Source organism: Telmatherina bonti, assembly GCF_933228915.1.
Source record: "Telmatherina bonti genome assembly, chromosome: 23".
NCBI lineage: Eukaryota > Metazoa > Chordata > Actinopteri > Atheriniformes > Telmatherinidae > Telmatherina > Telmatherina bonti.
In genome coordinates, this window is record NC_136632.1 from 28,694,558 (window position 1) to 28,712,910 (window position 18,353).

General features: G+C 55.3%; 1 protein-coding gene across 8 annotated transcripts in view; it reads left to right on the forward strand.

The window, feature by feature from the left end:
* Positions 1-979: 979 nt before the first annotated feature.
* Positions 980-18,353, forward strand: part of flncb (filamin C, gamma b (actin binding protein 280)) — a 255,684-nt gene continuing 238,310 nt past the window's right edge. For all 8 annotated transcript variants that reach the window (XM_079263235.1, XM_079263240.1, XM_079263237.1 and 5 more), the window contains exon 1: positions 980-1,505. In XM_079263235.1, coding sequence (XP_079119361.1) covers positions 1,115-1,505 — 391 coding nt within the window. In that variant the 5' untranslated portion in view covers positions 980-1,114. The remainder of the gene's footprint in view (positions 1,506-18,353) is intronic.

Genomic DNA, 18,353 nt, shown 5'->3' on the forward strand with positions numbered 1-18,353 from the left:
TTCCCGGAAACAGGACGTCTGGTCCGTTTCTTCCTGGAAACGCCACGTCTGGTCCGTTTCTTCCTGGAAACGCCACGTCTGGTCCGTTTCTTCCTGGAAACAGGACGTCTGGTCCGTTTCTTCCTGGAAACGCCACGTCTGGTCCGTTTCTTCCTGGAAACAGGACGTCTGGTCCGTTTCTTCCCGGAAACGCCACGTCTGGTCCGTTTCTTCCCGGAAACAGGACGTCTGGTCCGTTTCTTCCCGGAAACAGGACGTCTGGTCCGTTTCTTCCCGGAAACAGGACGTCTGGTCCGTTTCTTCCCGGAAACGCCACGTCTGGTCCGTTTCTTCCCCGAAACGCCACGTCTGGTCCGTTTCTTCCCGGAAACAGGACGTCTGGTCCGTTTCTTCCCGGAAACAGGACGTCTGGTCCGTTTCTTTCTGGAAACGCCACGTCTGGTCCGTTTCTTCCCGGAAACGCCACGTCTGGTCCGTTTCTTCCCGGAAACGCCACGTCTGGTCCGTTTCTTCCCGGAAACGCCACGTCTGGTCCGTTTCTTCCCGGAAACGCCACGTCTGGTCCGTCTGTTGAAACTTCTTCGGAACGTCTGAAGCTAAAGGGTTAGCATAGTCAGCATAATTAACCGAGCAGCAGGATCAGATGGACTAGTCTACCCCCCCCCGTACAAACGGCCAGCAGGGGGCGCTGCTATTCTTCCATTTATCTCCACGTTATTTTAAACGAGAACTTTTAAACTTCTGAAACAGAAAAAGTGAAAATTTCCTTTTCCAACCAACTGATTGGCTGGCTCAGCAGATTACGTCAGACTTTTCAAAGTTTATCGGGGGGGGGGGTGTCTAAAAATATCGGGAGGTGTCACCATGTTGGCGGATGGGGGGGGGGGTGTCATTCCTGGCAGTCCAGCGGAGTGACGCTGTGTTGTTTAAAACCTCCGCAGACCCCGCCCCCCCCTCAGTCCCCGCTCCGTCTCTCCGGACCCCAGACCCGGACCGTCCGGAGGAAGTCTTCCTCAGCTCTCTGCGCGCGGCCTGAATGATCTGAGTGAGGTTCTGGTGTCGGGGCGCGGCGCGTGCTCTCTCTCCGTGGGGGTGTTGGTGGAAGGGGGGCACCATGATGAACAACAGCGGCTTGTTGGAGCCGCAGCAGCTGCAGAACTTCTTCCTCAGCTCCGCAGACCTCGGAGAGGAGGAGCAGCAGGAGGAGGAGGAGATGCCGGCCACCGAGAAGGACCTGGCGGAGGACGCGCCGTGGAAGAAGATCCAGCAGAACACCTTCACCAGGTGGTGCAACGAGCACCTGAAGGTGATCAATAAGCGGATCAGCGACCTGCAGAAGGACCTGAGCGACGGGCTGAAGCTGATCGGGCTGCTGGAGGTGCTGAGCCAGAAGAAGATGTTCCGGAAGTTCCACGCCAGACCCAACTTCAGGCAGATGAAGCTGGAGAACGTCTCCGTGGCGCTCGAGTTCCTGGAGCGCGAGCACATCAAGCTGGTGTCCATTGGTAAGGCAGGAACGCACGTGACAGGTTGTGAGGGGGGGTCACAGACACGCGCGCACGCAGGAGATCTGAGATCTCGGTCTGGGATCCGGTTCCATGTGGACTGGGATCCGATTCCTGATTGAACCAGATCGTCCTGGATGCCGGTTGTCACGGCAACGGTCCTGTCCTCTCAGAGATGACTCCGTCATCGGAGTAAACCTGCTCAGAGGATCTCGGCTCGTGGAGGCGGACCACATGGCTGCAGGTCCTTGTGGACTTCTGTCCCCCGGAGACCGGATCGGTCCTGCAGCTTTGGTCTGGATGAAGGTGGATCAGGTCCACGGAGCGTCCGACTGAACTTGTCCTGTAGCAACGGGAGTAGCAGTTCCTGTTGTCTGTTGTCTTTCTGTCCTCTTCCCCCCACACAGCAGAGGCAGATGGCTGCCTGTCCTGAGCCGGGTTCTGCCGGAGGTTTCCTTCCTGTTAAAAGGGAGTTTTTTCCTTCCCACTGTCGCCAGTGTGCTTGCTCAGGATGGGAGATTGAGTTGGACTCAACTCAATCTGTTGGTTTCCTTATAGAGGCTGTTATGAATTGGCCTTCATTATGTTTTCCCCTCTGTCTGTAAAGCGTCTTGAGATGGCATTGCTGGGATTTGACGCTATATAAATAAAGTTGAATCAGACCAGCTGGTGGTCTGTACTGGACCAGACACGACGGTAGAACCGGTCTCAGACAAAGGCCAGCTTGGTGAAGCTCTGGAAACGTCTTGGAACAGTTCTAGACCGCTCTAAGACCCCTTCTGGGTCCCTCTGGGTCCTTTTGGGTCCCTCTGGGTCCTTTTGGGTCCCTCTGGGTCCGTCTGGGTCCCTCTGGGTCCCTCTGGATCCGTCTGGGTCCCTCTGGGTCCCTCTGGGTCCTTTTGGGTCCCTCTGGATCCGTCTGGGTCCCTTTGGGTCCTTTTGGGTCCCTCTGGGTCCCCCTGGGTCCTTTTGGGCCCCCCTGGGTCCTTTTGGGTCCCTCTGGGCCCCTCCGTCTGGGTACCTCTGGGTCCTTTTGGGTCCCTCTGGGTCCTTTTGGGTCCCTCTGGATCCGTCTGGGTACCTCTGGGTCCTTTTTGGTCCCTTTGGGTCCCTCTGGGTCCCTCTGGATCTATCTGGGTCCCTCTGGGTCCCCCTGGGGCCTTTTGGGTCCCTCTGGGTCCTTTTGGGTCCCTCTGGGTCCTTTTGGGCCCCCCTGGGTCCTTTTGGGTCCCTCTGGGCCCCTCCGTCTGGGTACCTCTGGGTCCTTTTGGGTCCCTCTGGGTCCTTTTGGGTCCCTCTGGATCCGTCTGGGTACCTCTGGGTCCTTTTTGGTCCCTTTGGGTCCCTCTGGGTCCCTCTGGATCTATCTGGGTCCCTCTGGGTCCCCCTGGGGCCTTTTGGGTCCCTCTGGGTCCTTTTGGGTCCCTCTGGGTCCTTTTGGGCCCCCCTGGGTCCTTTTGGGTCCCTCTGGGCCCCTCCGTCTGGGTACCTCTGGGTCCTTTTGGGTACCTCTGGGTCCTTTTGGGTCCCTCTGGATCCGTCTGGGTACCTCTGGGTCCTTTTTGGTCCCTTTGGGTCCCTCTGGGTCCCTCTGGATCTATCTGGGTCCCTCTGGGTCCCCCTGGGGCCTTTTGGGTCCCTCTGGGTCCTTTTGGGTCCCTCTGGATCCGTCTGGGTACCTCTGGGTCCTTTTTGGTCCCTTTGGGTCCCTCTGGATCCGTCTGGGTACCTCTGGGTCCTTTTTGGTCCCTTTGGGTCCCTCTGGATCCGTCTGGGTACCTCTGGGTCCCTCTGGATCCGTCTGGGTCCCTCTGGGTCCCTCTGGATCCGTCTGGGTCCCTCTGGGTCCCTCTGGATCCGTCTGGGTACCTCTGGGTCCTTTTTGGTCCCTTTGGGTCCCTCTGGATCCGTCTGGGTCCCTCTGGGTACCTCTGGGTCCCTCTGGATCCGTCTGGGTACCTCTGGGTCCTTTTTGGTCCCTTTGGGTCCCTCTGGATCCGTCTGGGTCCCTCTGGGTACCTCTGGGTCCCTCTGGATCCGTCTGGGTACCTCTGGGTCCTTTTTGGTCTCTTTGGGTCCCTCTGGATCCGTCTGGGTCCCTCTGGGTCCCTCTGGATCCGTCTGGGTACCTCTGGGTCCTTTTTGGTCTCTTTGGGTCCCTCTGGATCCGTCTGGGTCCCTTTGGGTCCCTCTGGGTCCCTCTGGATCTGTCTGGGTCCCTCTGGGTACCTCTGGGTCCCTCTGGATCCGTCTGGGTACCTCTGGGTCCTTTTTGGTCTCTTTGGGTCCCTCTGGATCCGTCTGGGTCCCTTTGGGTCCCTCTGGGTCCCTCTGGATCCGTCTGGGTCCCTCTGGGTACCTCTGGGTCCCTTTGGGTCCCTCTGGGTCCCTCTGGGTCCCTTTGGGTCCCTCTGGGTCCCTCTGGATCCGTCTGGGTCCCTCTGGGTACCTCTGGGTCCCTCTGGATCCGTCTGGGTACCTCTGGGTACCTCTGGGTCCCTCTGGATCCGTCTGGGTACCTCTGGGTACCTCTGGGTCCCTCTGGATCCGTCTGGGTACCTCTGGGTCCTTTTTGGTCTCTTTGGGTCCCTCTGGATCCGTCTGGGTCCCTTTGGGTCTCTTTGGGTCCCTCTGGATCCGTCTGGGTCCCTTTGGGTCCCTCTGGATCCGTCTGGGTCCCTCTGGGTCCCTCTGGATCCATCTGGGTACCTCTGGGTCCTTTTTGGTCTCTTTGGGTCCCTCTGGATCCGTCTGGGTACCTCTGGGTCCTTTTTGGTCTCTTTGGGTCCCTCTGGATCCGTCTGGGTCCCTTTGGGTCTCTTTGGGTCCCTCTGGATCCGTCTGGGTCCCTTTGGGTCCCTCTGGGTCCCTCTGGATCCGTCTGGGTCCCTCTGGGTACCTCTGGGTCCTTTTTGGTCCCTTTGGGTCCCTCTGGGTCTGTCTGGGTAGAACCGGGCGATACGACCGACACCGCTCCTCTTCCATCCCATAATGATCCATAACCATATAAACTGTGTAATGTTGTGTCAGTCATCAGTTATGTATCAGGTGTTGCTAGGCAACAGCAGCAGGGATCTCCTTCCATCTGGGGGAACTATGGCCGTATGACGTTCCACAGGTAAATACCTGCTGCAGCGTCTGGAGTTTATTCTGAGCTTTCTCCTCCACTAGACGCTGCTTTTATTGACTCTATTCTTTATTCTGGATTCTTTATCCTGATTCCTGCAGGTGATGAAATGAGTTAGTTGTGTCGGAGTCCGTTGTTGGGACTGGGAACTAGTCTGTTGTCGGTTCCACGTCGCTCTTTTTATATCCAAACCGCATCCAGACAGAAATTTCCTCTTTTAGGAACAAGCTCATCGGTTTGGGTCGGCTGCTCATCTTTTAGTGAATTATCCTCTGACGTCTGCTGCCGTCTTCCTCCATGTTGGTTTATCGCAGCGTGCCGTAAAGCGCATCTTGCTGACGTAAAATACTGCAGTAAAGCGGCTTATGGTGGCGTAAACTGATAAAACGATCAATATTTTCTATCGTCCAGATGACACGTCGTCACATCAACCAGCGCTACCTCTAGGTCCTCCTGGGTCCGGATCTGGATCAGACTCTGGGTCCTGATCTGGATTAGACTCTGGGTCCTGATCTGGATTAGACTCTGGGTTTAGACTGGAACCAGAACCAGACTTTTGGGATTGTGATAGCTGAACTGGGGGATTGATGGTTTTTAACGGGGTCTGGGTCCAGGTCCAGGTTCTGATGTTTGTTTTAATTCTCCGGGTGTTTGTTGGACTGCAGCTGAGGGGGTCTGGGGGGTCTCTGGGGGGGGGGGGGGGGGTGATTGATGGCAGGACAGCTGAGCTTCAGTTCCTCCACTAACAGCTGCTGAAAATAGACCCCAGCAGGGCCTCTGTGAGCTGCTGTGGGGCCCGGGGGCCCCAACGTCATGCAGCCCGGGACGTGGTTGGAGCAGGTTTTGTCTCTGTGGGACAATAAAAGTCTAATCTGATCCAGTTTCTGGATCATTTCTAAATTCTAAACATTGTTTTTTTAGTGTCTAAATTGTATAAATAAATTCTAGTTGAATTAATTGATTATTGATTGATGTTATTGATCATGGAGATGGGTTGTCTATGAATGCTCATCGTTCTGCACATGATGATGTGATACACGGTGCGCCAACTGCGACACCCTTTCTAGCTATGGTGAATTCTATTGTAACATCAATCGGACGTGCTCAACGCCTCGACCACTGGTATTGATCGGGTATTAGCCACATATTGATTTCTCTGTGAAGTATTTTTGGTTATTTATCCGTTTGCTTTTCAGATTCAAAAATGATTCTGGAATTTCTTCCTTGCTCCCGGTTTTCGAGTCCTTTTCCGTTCCCACCTTGTTTCCGGGTCTGTCAGTACCGTTCCCACCTTGTTTCCGGGTCTGTCGGTACCGTTCCCGACTTGTTTCCGGGTCATTTTGTACCGTTCCCAACTTGTTTCCGGGTCTGTCAGTACCGTTCCCGACTTGTTTCCGGGTCTGTCAGTACCGTTCCCGACTTGTTTTCTGGTCTGTCGGTACCGTACTCGACTAGTGTCCATGACTATCTGTACCGTTCCCACCTTGTTTCCAAGTCTGTCGGTACAATTTCAGCTTGTTTACGGGTCTGTCGGTACCGTTCCCAGCTTGTTTCCAAGACTGTCGGTACCGTTCACGACTTGTGTCCGTGTCTGTCGGTACCGTTCCCGACTTGTGTCCGTGTCTGTCGGTACCGTTCCCGACTTGTGTCCGTGTCTGTCGGTATCGTTCCCACCTTGTTTCCTGGTCTGTCGGTATCGTTCCCACCTTGTTTCCGGGTCTGTCGGTACCGTTCCCACCTTGTTTCCGGGTCTGTCGGTACCGTTCCCACCTTGTTTCCGGGTCTGTCGGTACCGTTCCCGGCTTGTGGCCGGGTCTGTCGGTACCGTTCCCAGATTGTTTCCAGGTCTGTCGGTACCGTTCCAGGCTTGTTTCCGGGTCTGTCGGTACCGTTCCCGACTTGTGTCCGGATTTGTCGGTACCGTTCCCGACTTGTGTCCGGATTTGTTGGTACCGTTCCCAGCTTGTTTCCGGGTCTGTCTGTACCGTTCCCGACTTGTTTCTGGGTCTGTCTGTACCGTTCCCGACTTGTTTCTGGGACTGTCGGTACCGTTCCCGACTTGCTTCCGGGTCTGTCGGTACCGTTCCCGACTTGTGTCCGTGTCTGTCGGTACCGTTCCCACCTTGTTTCCTGGTCTGTCGGTATCGTTCCCACCTTTTTTCCTGGTCTGTCGGTATCGTTCCCACCTTTTTTCCTGGTCTGTCGGTATCGTTCCCACCTTGTTTCCAGGTCTGTCGGTACCGTTCCCACCTTGTTTCCGGGTCTGTCGGTACCGTTCCCACCTTGTTTCCAGGTCTGTCGGTGTCGTTCCCACCTTGTTTCCGGGTCTGTCGGTACCGTTCCCGACTTCTTTCCGGGTCTGTCGGTACCGTTCCCGGCTTGTGGCCGGGTCTGTCAGTACCGTTCCCAGATTGTTTCCAGGTCCGTCGGTACCGTTCCCGACTTGTTTCCGGGTCTGTCGGTACCGTTCCCGACTTGTTTCCGGGTCTGTCGGTACCGTTTCAGCTTATGTCCGGGTCTTATGGTACCGTTCCCGCCTTGTGTCCAGGTCTGTCGGTACCGTTCCCAGCTTGTGTCCGCGTCTGTCCGTACCGTTCCCACCTTGTTTCCAAGTCTGTCGGTACCGTTCCCGACTTGTGTCCGGATTTGTTGGTACCGTTCCCTACTTGTTTCCGGGTCTGTCGGTACCGTTCCCAGCTTGTTTCCGGGTCTGTCTGTACCGTTCCCACCTTGTTTCCAGGTCTGTCTGTACCGTTCCCGACTTGTTTTCTGGTCTGTCGGTACCGTACTCGACTAGTGTCCATGACTATCTGTACCGTTCCCACCTTGTTTCCAAGTCTGTCGGTACAATTTCAGCTTGTTTCCGGGTCTGTCGGTACCGTTCACGACTTGTTTCCAAGACTGTCGGTACTGTTCACGACTTGCTTCCGGGTCTGTCGGTACCGTTCCCGACTTGTGTCCGTGTCTGTCGGTACCGTTCCCACCTTGTTTCCAGGTCTGTCGGTACCGTTCCCACCTTGTTTCCAAGTCTGTCGGTACAATTTCAGCTTGTTTCCGGGTCTGTCGGTACCGTTCCCACCTTGTTTCCAAGACTGTCGGTACCGTTCACGACTTGCTTCCGGGTCTGTCGGTACCGTTCCCGACTTGTGTCCGTGTCTGTCGGTACCGTTCCCACCTTGTTTCCAGGTCTGTCGGTACCTTTCCCACCTTGTTTCCTGGTCTGTCGGTATCGTTCCCACCTTGTTTCCGGGTCTGTCGGTACCGTTCCCACCTTGTTTCCGGGTCTGTCGGTACCATTCCCACCTTGTTTCCAGGTCTGTCAGTATCGTTCCCGACTTCTTTCCGGGTCTGTCGGTACCGTTCCCGACTTCTTTCCGGGTCTGTCGGTACCGTTCCCGGCTTGTGGCCGGGTCTGTCAGTACCGTTCCCAGATTGTTTCCAGGTCTGTCGGTACCGTTCCCGACTTGTTTCCGGGTCTGTCGGTACCGTTCCCACCTTGTTTCCAGGTCTGTCTGTACCGTTCCCACCTTGTTTCCAAGACTGTCGGTACCGTTCCCGACTTGTTTCCAGGTCTGTCGGTACCGTTCCCAGCTTGTTTCCGGGTCTTTTCGTACCGTTCCCGCCTTGTGTCCGGGTCTGTCGGTACCGTTTCAGCTTATTTCCGGGTCTTTTGGTACCGTTCCCGCCTTGTGTCCAGGTTTGTCGGTACCGTTCCCAGCTTTTGTCCGGGTCTGTCGGTACCGTTCCCACCTTGTTTCCAAGTCTGTCGGTACCGTTCCCGACTTGTGTCCGGATTTGTTGGTACCGTTCCCGACTTGTTTCCGGGTCTGTCGGTACCGTTCCCAGCTTGTTTCCGGGTCTGTTGGTACCGTTCCCAGCTTGTTTCCAAGACTGTCGGTACCGTTCACGACTTGCTTCCGGGTCTGTCGGTACCGTTCCCGACTTGTGTCCGTGTCTGTCGGTACCGTTCCCACCTTGTTTTCAGGTCTGTCGGTACCGTTCCCACCTTGTTTCCAAGTCTGTCGGTACAATTTCAGCTTGTTTCCGGGTCTGTCGGTACCGTTCCCAGCTTGTTTCCAAGACTGTCGGTACCGTTCACGACTTGCTTCTGGGTCTGTCGGTACCGTTCCCGACTTGTCCGTGTCTGTCGGTACCGTTCCCAACTTGTTTCCGGGTCTGTAAGTATCGTTCCCGACTTGTTTCCGGGTCTGTCTGTACCGTTCCCGACTTGTTTTCTGGTCTGTCGGTACCGTACTCGACTAGTGTCCATGACTATCTGTACCGTTCCCACCTTGTTTCCAAGTCTGTCGGTGCAATTTCAGCTTGTTTCCGGGTCTGTCGGTACCGTTCCCAGCTTGTTTCCAAGACTGTCGGTACCGTTCACGACTTGCTTCCGGGTCTGTCGGTACCGTTCCCGACTTGTGTCCGTGTCTGTCGGTACCGTTCCCACCTTGTTTCCAGGTCTGTCGGTACCTTTCCCACCTTGTTTCCTGGTCTGTCGGTACCGTTCCCGACTTGTGTCCGTGTCTGTCGGTACCGTTCCCACCTTGTTTCCAGGTCTGTCGGTACCGTTCCCACCTTGTTTCCAGGTCTGTCAGTATCGTTCCCGACTTCTTTCCGGGTCTGTCGGTACCGTTCCCGACTTCTTTCCGGGTCTGTCGGTACCGTTCCCGGCTTGTGGCCGGGTCTGTCAGTACCGTTCCCAGATTGTTTCCAGGTCTGTCGGTATCGTTCCCGACTTCTTTCCGGGTCTGTCGGTAGGGTTCCCGACTTCTTTCCGGGTCTGTCGGTACCGTTCCCGGCTTGTGGCCGGGTCTGTCGGTACCGTTCCCGACTTGTTTCCGGGTCTGTCAGTACCGTTCCCAGATTGTTTCCAAGTCTGTCGGTACAATTTCAGCTGGTTTCCGGGTCTGTCGGTACCGTTCCCAGCTTGTTTCCAAGACTGTCGGTACCGTTCACGACTTGCTTCCGGGTCTGTCGGTACCGTTCCCGACTTGTGTCCGTGTCTGTCGGTACCGTTCCCACCTTGTTTCCAGGTCTGTCGGTACCTTTCCCACCTTGTTTCCTGGTCTGTCGGTACCGTTCCCGACTTGTGTCCGTGTCTGTCGGTACCGTTCCCACCTTGTTTCCAGGTCTGTCGGTACCGTTCCCACCTTGTTTCCAGGTCTGTCGGTATCGTTCCCGACTTCTTTCCGGGTCTGTCGGTACCGTTCCCGACTTCTTTCCGGGTCTGTCGGTACCGTTCCCGGCTTGTGGCCGGGTCTGTCAGTACCGTTCCCGGCTTGTGGCCGGGTCTGTCAGTACCGTTCCCAGATTGTTTCCAGGTCTGTCGGTATCGTTCCCGACTTCTTTCCGGGTCTGTCGGTACCGTTCCCGACTTGTTTCCGGTTCTGTCGGTACCGTTCCCGACTTGTTTCCGGGTCTGTCGGTACCGTTCCCGACTTGTTTCCGGGTCTGTCGGTACCGTTCCCACCTTGTTTCCAGGTCTGTCTGTACCGTTCCCACCTTGTTTCCAAGACTGTCGGTACCGTTCCCGACTTGTTTCCAGGTCTGTCGGTACCGTTCCCAGCTTGTTTCCGGGTCTTTTCGTACCGTTCCCGCCTTGTGTCCGGGTCTGTCGGTACCGTTTCAGCTTATTTCCGGGTCTTTTGGTACCGTTCCCGCCTTGTGTCCAGGTTTGTCGGTACCGTTCCCAGCTTGTGTCCGGGTCTGTCGGTACCGTTCCCACCTTGTTTCCAAGTCTGTCGGTACCGTTCCCGACTTGTGTCCGGATTTGTTGGTACCGTTCCCGACTTGTTTCCGGGTCTGTCGGTACCGTTCCCAGCTTGTTTCCGGGTCTGTCTGTACCGTTCCCACCTTGTTTCCAGGTCTGTCTGTACCGTTCCCGACTTGTTTTCTGGTCTGTCGGTACCGTACTCGACTAGTGTCCATGACTATCTGTACCGTTCCCACCTTGTTTCCAAGTCTGTCGGTACCGTTCCCGACTTGTGTCCGGATTTGTTGGTACCGTTCCCGACTTGTTTCCGGGTCTGTCGGTACCGTTCCCAGCTTTTTTCCGGGTCTGTCTGTACCGTTCCCACCTTGTTTCCAGGTCTGTCTGTACCGTTCCCGACTTGTTTTCTGGTCTGTCGGTACCGTACTCGACTAGTGTCCATGACTATCTGTACCGTTCCCACCTTGTTTCCAAGTCTGTCGGTACAATTTCAGCTTGTTTCCGGGTCTGTCGGTACCGTTCCCAGCTTGTTTCCAAGACTGTCGGTACCGTTCACGACTTGCTTCCGGGTCTGTCGGTACCGTTCCCGACTTGTGTCCGTGTCTGTCGGTACCGTTCCCACCTTGTTTCCAGGTCTGTCGGTACCGTTCCCACCTTGTTTCCAAGTCTGTCGGTACAATTTCAGCTTGTTTCCGGGTCTGTCGGTACCAATCCCAGCTTGTTTCCAAGACTGTCGGTACCGTTCACGACTTGCTTCCGGGTCTGTCGGTACCGTTCCCGACTTGTCCGTGTCTGTCGGTACCGTTCCCAACTTGTTTCCGGGTCTGTAAGTATCGTTCCCGACTTGTTTCCGGGTCTGTCTGTACCGTTCCCGACTTGTTTTCTGGTCTGTCGGTACCGTACTCGACTAGTGTCCATGACTATCTGTACCGTTCCCACCTTGTTTCCAAGTCTGTCGGTACAATTTCAGCTTGTTTCCGGGTCTGTCGGTACCGTTCCCAGCTTGTTTCCAAGACTGTCGGTACCGTTCACGACTTGCTTCCGGGTCTGTCGGTACCGTTCCCGACTTGTGTCCGTGTCTGTCGGTACCGTTCCCACCTTGTTTCCAGGTCTGTCGGTACCTTTCCCACCTTGTTTCCTGGTCTGTCGGTACCGTTCCCGACTTGTGTCCGTGTCTGTCGGTACCGTTCCCACCTTGTTTCCAGGTCTGTCGGTACCGTTCCCACCTTGTTTCCAGGTCTGTCGGTATCGTTCCTGACTTCTTTCCGGGTCTGTCGGTACCGTTCCCGACTTCTTTCCGGGTCTGTCGGTACCGTTCCCGGCTTGTGGCCGGGTCTGTCAGTACCGTTCCCAGATTGTTTCCAGGTCTGTCGGTACCGTTCCCGACTTGTTTCCGGGTCTGTCGGTACCGTTCCCGACTTGTTTCCGGGTCTGTCGGTACCGTTCCCAGCTTGTGTCCGGGTCTGTCGGTACCGTTCCCACCTTGTTTCCAAGTCTGTCGGTACCGTTCCCGACTTGTGTCCGGATTTGTTGGTACCGTTGCCAGCTTGTTTCCGGGTCTGTCTGTACCGTTCCCGACTTTTTTCTGGGACTGTCGGTACCGTTCCCGACTTGTTTCCGGGTCTTTTCATACCGTTCCCAACTTTTTTCCGGGTCTGTCGGTACCGTTCCCGACTTGTGTCCGGATTTGTTGGTACCGTTCCCAGCTTGTTTCTTGGTCTGTCTCTACCGTTCCCGACTAGTTTCTGGGACTGTCGGTACCGTTCCCGACTTGCTTCCGGGTCTGTCGGCACCGTTCCCGACTTGTGTCCGTGTCTGTCGGTACCGTTCCCACCTTGTGTCCTGGTCTGTAGGTATTGTTCCCACCTTTTTTCCTGGTCTGTCGGTATCGTTCCCACCTTGTTTCCAGGTCTATTGGTACCGTTCCCACCTTGTTTCCAAGTCTGTCGGTATCGTTCCCGACTTCTTTCCGGGTCTGTCGGTACCGTTCCCGGCTTGTGGCCGGGTCTGTCAGTACCGTTCCCAGATTGTTTCCAGGTCTGTCGGTACCGTTCCCGACTTGTTTCCGGGTCTGTCGGTACCGTTCCCGACTTGTTTCCGGGTCTGTCGGTACCGTTTCAGCTTATGTCCGGGTCTTTTGGTACCGTTCCCGCCTTGTGTCCAGGTCTGTCGGTACCGTTCCCAGCTTGTGTTCGGGTCTGTCGGTACCGTTCCCACCTTGTTTCCAAGTCTGTCGGTACCGTTCCCGACTTGTCTCCGGATTTGTTGGTACCGTTCCCGACTTGTTTCCGGGTCTGTCGGTACCGTTCCCAGATTGTTTCCGGGTCTGTCTGTACCGTTCCCACCTTGTTTCCAGGTCTTTCTGTACTGTTCCCGACTTGTTTTCTGGTCTGTCGGTACCGTACTCGACTAGTGTCCATGACTATCTGTACCGTTCCCACCTTGTTTCCAAGTCTGTCGGTACAATTTCAGCTTGTTTCCGGGTCTGTCGGTACCGTTCCCAGCTTGTTTCCAAGACTGTCGGTACCGTTCACGACTTGCTTCCGGGTCTGTCGGTACCGTTCCCGACTTGTGTCCGTGTCTGTCGGTACCGTTCCCACCTTGTTTCCAGGTCTGTCGGTACCGTTCCCACCTTGTTTCCAAGTCTGTCGGTACAATTTCAGTTTGTTTCCGGGTCTGTCGGTACCGTTCCCAGCTTGTTTCCAAGACTGTCGGTACCGTTCACGACTTGCTTCCATGTCTGTCGGTACCGTTCCCGACTTGTGTCCGTGTCTGTCGGTACCGTTCCCAACTTGTTTCCGGGTCTGTAAGTATCGTTCCCGACTTGTTTCCGGGTCTGTCTGTACCGTTCCCGACTTGTTTTCTGGTCTGTCGGTACCGTACTCGACTAGTGTCCATGACTATCTGTACCGTTCCCACCTTGTTTACAAGTCTGTCGGTACAATTTCAGCTTGTTTCCGGGTCTGTCGGTACCGTTCCCAGCTTGTTTCCAAGACTGTCGGTACCGTTCACGACTTGCTTCCGGGTCTGTCGGCACCGTTCCCGACTTGTGTCCGTGTCTGTCTGTACCGTTGCCGACTTGTGTCCGTGTCTGTCTGTACTGTTCCCACCTTGTTTCCAGGTCTGTCGGTACCTTTCCTACCTTGTTTCCTGGTCTTTCGGTATCGTTCCCACCTTGTTTCCAAGTCTGTCGGTACCGTACCCAACTTCTTTCCAAGTCTGTCGGTACCGTTCCCACCTTGTTTCCAAGTTTGTCGGTACCGTTCCCACCTTGTTTCCAGGTCTGTCGGTATTGTTCCCGCCTTGTGTTCGGGTCTGTCGGTACCGTTCCCAGCTTGTTTCTAGGTCTGTCGGTACCGTTCCCGACTTTTTTCCGGGTTTGTCGTTCCCGTTCCCGACTTCTTTCCGGGTCTGTCGGTACCGTTCCCAGCTTGTTTCCGGGTCTGTCTGTTCCGTTCCGGACTTGTTTCCTGGTCTGTCGGTACCGTACTGGACTTGTATCCATGACTGTCTGTACCTTTCCCACCTTGTTTCCAAGTCTGTTGGTACCGTTTCAGCTTGTTTCCGGGTCTTTTGGTACCGTTCCCGCCTTGTGTCCGAGTCTTTTGGTACCGTTTCCGACTTGTATCCGGGTCTATCGGTACCGTTCCCACCTTGTTTTCCAAGTCTGTCGGTACCGTTCCCACCTTGTTTTCCAAGTCTGTCGGTACCGTTCCCAGCTTGTTTCCATGACTGTCGGTACCGTTCCCGACTTGTGTCCGGATTTGTCGGTACCGTTCCCGACTTGTGTCCGGATTTGTCGGTACCGTTCCCACCTTGTTTTCCAAGTCTGTCGGTACCGTTCCCACCTTGTTTTCCAAGTCTGTCGGTACCGTTCCCAGCTTGTTTCCAAGACTGTCGGTACCGTTCACGACTTGCTTCCGGGTCTGTCGGTACCGTTCCCACCTTGTTTCCAGGTCTGTCGGTACCGTTACCACCTTGTTTCCAGGTCTGTCGGTATCGTTCCCGACTTCTTTCCGGGTCTGTCGGTACTGTTCCCGACTTGTTTCCGGGTCTGTCGGTACCGTTCCCGACTTGTTTCCGGGTCTGTCGGTACCGTTTCAGCTTATTTCCGGGTCTTTTGGTACCGTTCCCGCCTTGTGTCCAGGTCTGTCGGTACCGTTCCCAGCTTGTATCCGGGTCTGTCGATACCGTTCCCACCTTGTTTCCAAGTCTGTCTGTACCGTTCCCGACTTGTTTCTGGGACTGTCGGTACCGTTCCCGACTTGTTTCCGGGTCTTTTTATACCGTTCCCGACTTTTTTCCGGGTCTGTCGGTACAGTTCCCGACTTGTTTCAGGGTCTGTCGCTACCTTTCCTGACTTTTTTCTGGTTCTGTCGGTACCGTTTGAGCTTGTTTCCGGGTCTTTTCGTACCGTTCCCGCCTTGTGTCCGGGTCTGTCGGTACCGTTCCCGACTTGTTTCCGGGTCTATCGGTACCGTTCCCACCTTGTTTCCCAGTATGTCGGTACCATTCCCGACTTGTTTCCGGGTCTGTCGGTACCGTTTCTGCTTGTTTCCGGGTCTTTTGGTACCGTTCCCGCCTTGTGTCCGGGTCTGTCGGTACCGTTCCCGACTTGTGTCCGGGTCTATCGGTACCGTTCCCACCTTGTTTCCAGGTCTGTCTTTACCGTTCCCACCTTGTTTCCAAGACTGTCGGTACCGTTCCCGCCTTGTGTCCGGGTCTGTCGGTACCGTTCCCGACTTGTGTCCGTGTCTGTCGGTACCGTTCCCACCTTGTTTCCAGGTCTGTCGGTACCGTTCCCACCTTGTTTCCAGGTCTGTCGGTATCGTTCCCGACTTCTTTCCGGGTCTGTCGGTACCGTTCCCGACTTCTTTCCGGGTCTGTCGGTACCGTTCCCGGCTTGTGGCCGGGTCTGTCAGTACCGTTCCCAGATTGTTTCCAGGTCTGTCGGTATCGTTCCCGACTTCTTTCCGGGTCTGTCGGTACCGTTCCCGACTTGTTTCCGGTTCTGTCGGTACCGTTCCCGACTTGTTTCCGGGTCTGTCGGTACCGTTCCCGACTTGTTTCCGGGTCTGTCGGTACCGTTCCCACCTTGTTTCCAGGTCTGTCTGTACCGTTCCCACCTTGTTTCCAAGACTGTCGGTACCGTTCCCGACTTGTTTCCAGGTCTGTCGGTACCGTTCCCAGCTTGTTTCCGGGTCTTTTCGTACCGTTCCCGCCTTGTGTCCGGGTCTGTCGGTACCGTTTCAGCTTATTTCCGGGTCTTTTGGTACCGTTCCCGCCTTGTGTCCAGGTTTGTCGGTACCGTTCCCAGCTTGTGTCCGGGTCTGTCGGTACCGTTCCCACCTTGTTTCCAAGTCTGTCGGTACCGTTCCCGACTTGTGTCCGGATTTGTTGGTACCGTTCCCGACTTGTTTCCGGGTCTGTCGGTACCGTTCCCAGCTTGTTTCCGGGTCTGTCTGTACCGTTCCCACCTTGTTTCCAGGTCTGTCTGTACCGTTCCCGACTTGTTTTCTGGTCTGTCGGTACCGTACTCGACTAGTGTCCATGACTATCTGTACCGTTCCCACCTTGTTTCCAAGTCTGTCGGTACAATTTCAGCTTGTTTCCGGGTCTGTCGGTACCGTTCCCAGCTTGTTTCCAAGACTGTCGGTACCGTTCACGACTTGCTTCCGGGTCTGTCGGTACCGTTCCCGACTTGTGTCCGTGTCTGTCGGTACCGTTCCCACCTTGTTTCCAGGTCTGTCGGTACCGTTCCCACCTTGTTTCCAAGTCTGTCGGTACAATTTCAGCTTGTTTCCGGGTCTGTCGGTACCGTTCCCAGCTTGTTTCCAAGACTGTCGGTACCGTTCACGACTTGCTTCCGGGTCTGTCGGTACCGTTCCCGACTTGTCCGTGTCTGTCGGTACCGTTCCCAACTTGTTTCCGGGTCTGTAAGTATCGTTCCCGACTTGTTTCCGGGTCTGTCTGTACCGTTCCCGACTTGTTTTCTGGTCTGTCGGTACCGTACTCGACTAGTGTCCATGACTATCTGTACCGTTCCCACCTTGTTTCCAAGTCTGTCGGTACAATTTCAGCTTGTTTCCGGGTCTGTCGGTACCGTTCCCAGCTTGTTTCCAAGACTGTCGGTACCGTTCACGACTTGCTTCCGGGTCTGTCGGTACCGTTCCCGACTTGTGTCCGTGTCTGTCGGTACCGTTCCCACCTTGTTTCCAGGTCTGTCGGTACCTTTCCCACCTTGTTTCCTGGTCTGTCGGTACCGTTCCCGACTTGTGTCCGTGTCTGTCGGTACCGTTCCCACCTTGTTTCCAGGTCTGTCGGTACCGTTCCCACCTTGTTTCCAGGTCTGTCGGTATCGTTCCTGACTTCTTTCCGGGTCTGTCGGTACCGTTCCCGACTTCTTTCCGGGTCTGTCGGTACCGTTCCCGGCTTGTGGCCGGGTCTGTCAGTACCGTTCCCAGATTGTTTCCAGGTCTGTCGGTACCGTTCCCGACTTGTTTCCGGGTCTGTCGGTACCGTTCCCGACTTGTTTCCGGGTCTGTCGGTACCGTTTCAGCTTATGTCCGGGTCTTTAGGTACCGTTCCCGCCTTGTGTCCAGGTCTGTCGGTACCGTTCCCAGCTTGTGTCCGGGTCTGTCGGTACCGTTCCCACCTTGTTTCCAAGTCTGTCGGTACCGTTCCCGACTTGTGTCCGGATTTGTTGGTACCGTTGCCAGCTTGTTTCCGGGTCTGTCTGTACCGTTCCCGACTTTTTTCTGGGACTGTCGGTACCGTTCCCGACTTGTTTCCGGGTCTTTTCATACCGTTCCCAACTTTTTTCCGGGTCTGTCGGTACCGTTCCCGACTTGTGTCCGGATTTGTTGGTACCGTTCCCAGCTTGTTTCTTGGTCTGTCTCTACCGTTCCCGACTAGTTTCTGGGACTGTCGGTACCGTTCCCGACTTGCTTCCGGGTCTGTCGGCACCGTTCCCGACTTGTGTCCGTGTCTGTCGGTACCGTTCCCACCTTGTGTCATGGTCTGTAGGTATTGTTCCCACCTTTTTTCCTGGTCTGTCGGTATCGTTCCCACCTTGTTTCCAGGTCTATTGGTACCGTTCCCACCTTGTTTCCGGGTCTGTCGGTACCGTTCCCACCTTGTTTCCAAGTCTGTCGGTATCGTTCCCGACTTCTTTCCGGGTCTGTCGGTACCGTTCCCGGCTTGTGGCCGGGTCTGTCAGTACCGTTCCCAGATTGTTTCCAGGTCTGTCGGTACCGTTCCCGACTTGTTTCCGGGTCTGTCGGTACCGTTCCCGACTTGTTTCCGGGTCTGTCGGTACCGTTTCAGCTTATGTCCGGGTCTTTTGGTACCGTTCCCGCCTTGTGTCCAGGTCTGTCGGTACCGTTCCCAGCTTGTGTTCGGGTCTGTCGGTACCGTTCCCACCTTGTTTCCAAGTCTGTCGGTACCGTTCCCGACTTGTCTCCGGATTTGTTGGTACCGTTCCCGACTTGTTTCCGGGTCTGTCGGTACCGTTCCCAGATTGTTTCCGGGTCTGTCTGTACCGTTCCCACCTTGTTTCCAGGTCTTTCTGTACTGTTCCCGACTTGTTTTCTGGTCTGTCGGTACCGTACTCGACTAGTGTCCATGACTATCTGTACCGTTCCCACCTTGTTTCCAAGTCTGTCGGTACAATTTCAGCTTGTTTCCGGGTCTGTCGGTACCGTTCCCAGCTTGTTTCCAAGACTGTCGGTACCGTTCACGACTTGCTTCCGGGTCTGTCGGTACCGTTCCCGACTTGTGTCCGTGTCTGTCGGTACCGTTCCCAACTTGTTTCCGGGTCTGTAAGTATCGTTCCCGACTTGTTTCCGGGTCTGTCTGTACCGTTCCCGACTTGTTTTCTGGTCTGTCGGTACCGTACTCGACTAGTGTCCATGACTATCTGTACCGTTCCCACCTTGTTTACAAGTCTGTCGGTACAATTTCAGCTTGTTTCCGGGTCTGTCGGTACCGTTCCCAGCTTGTTTCCAAG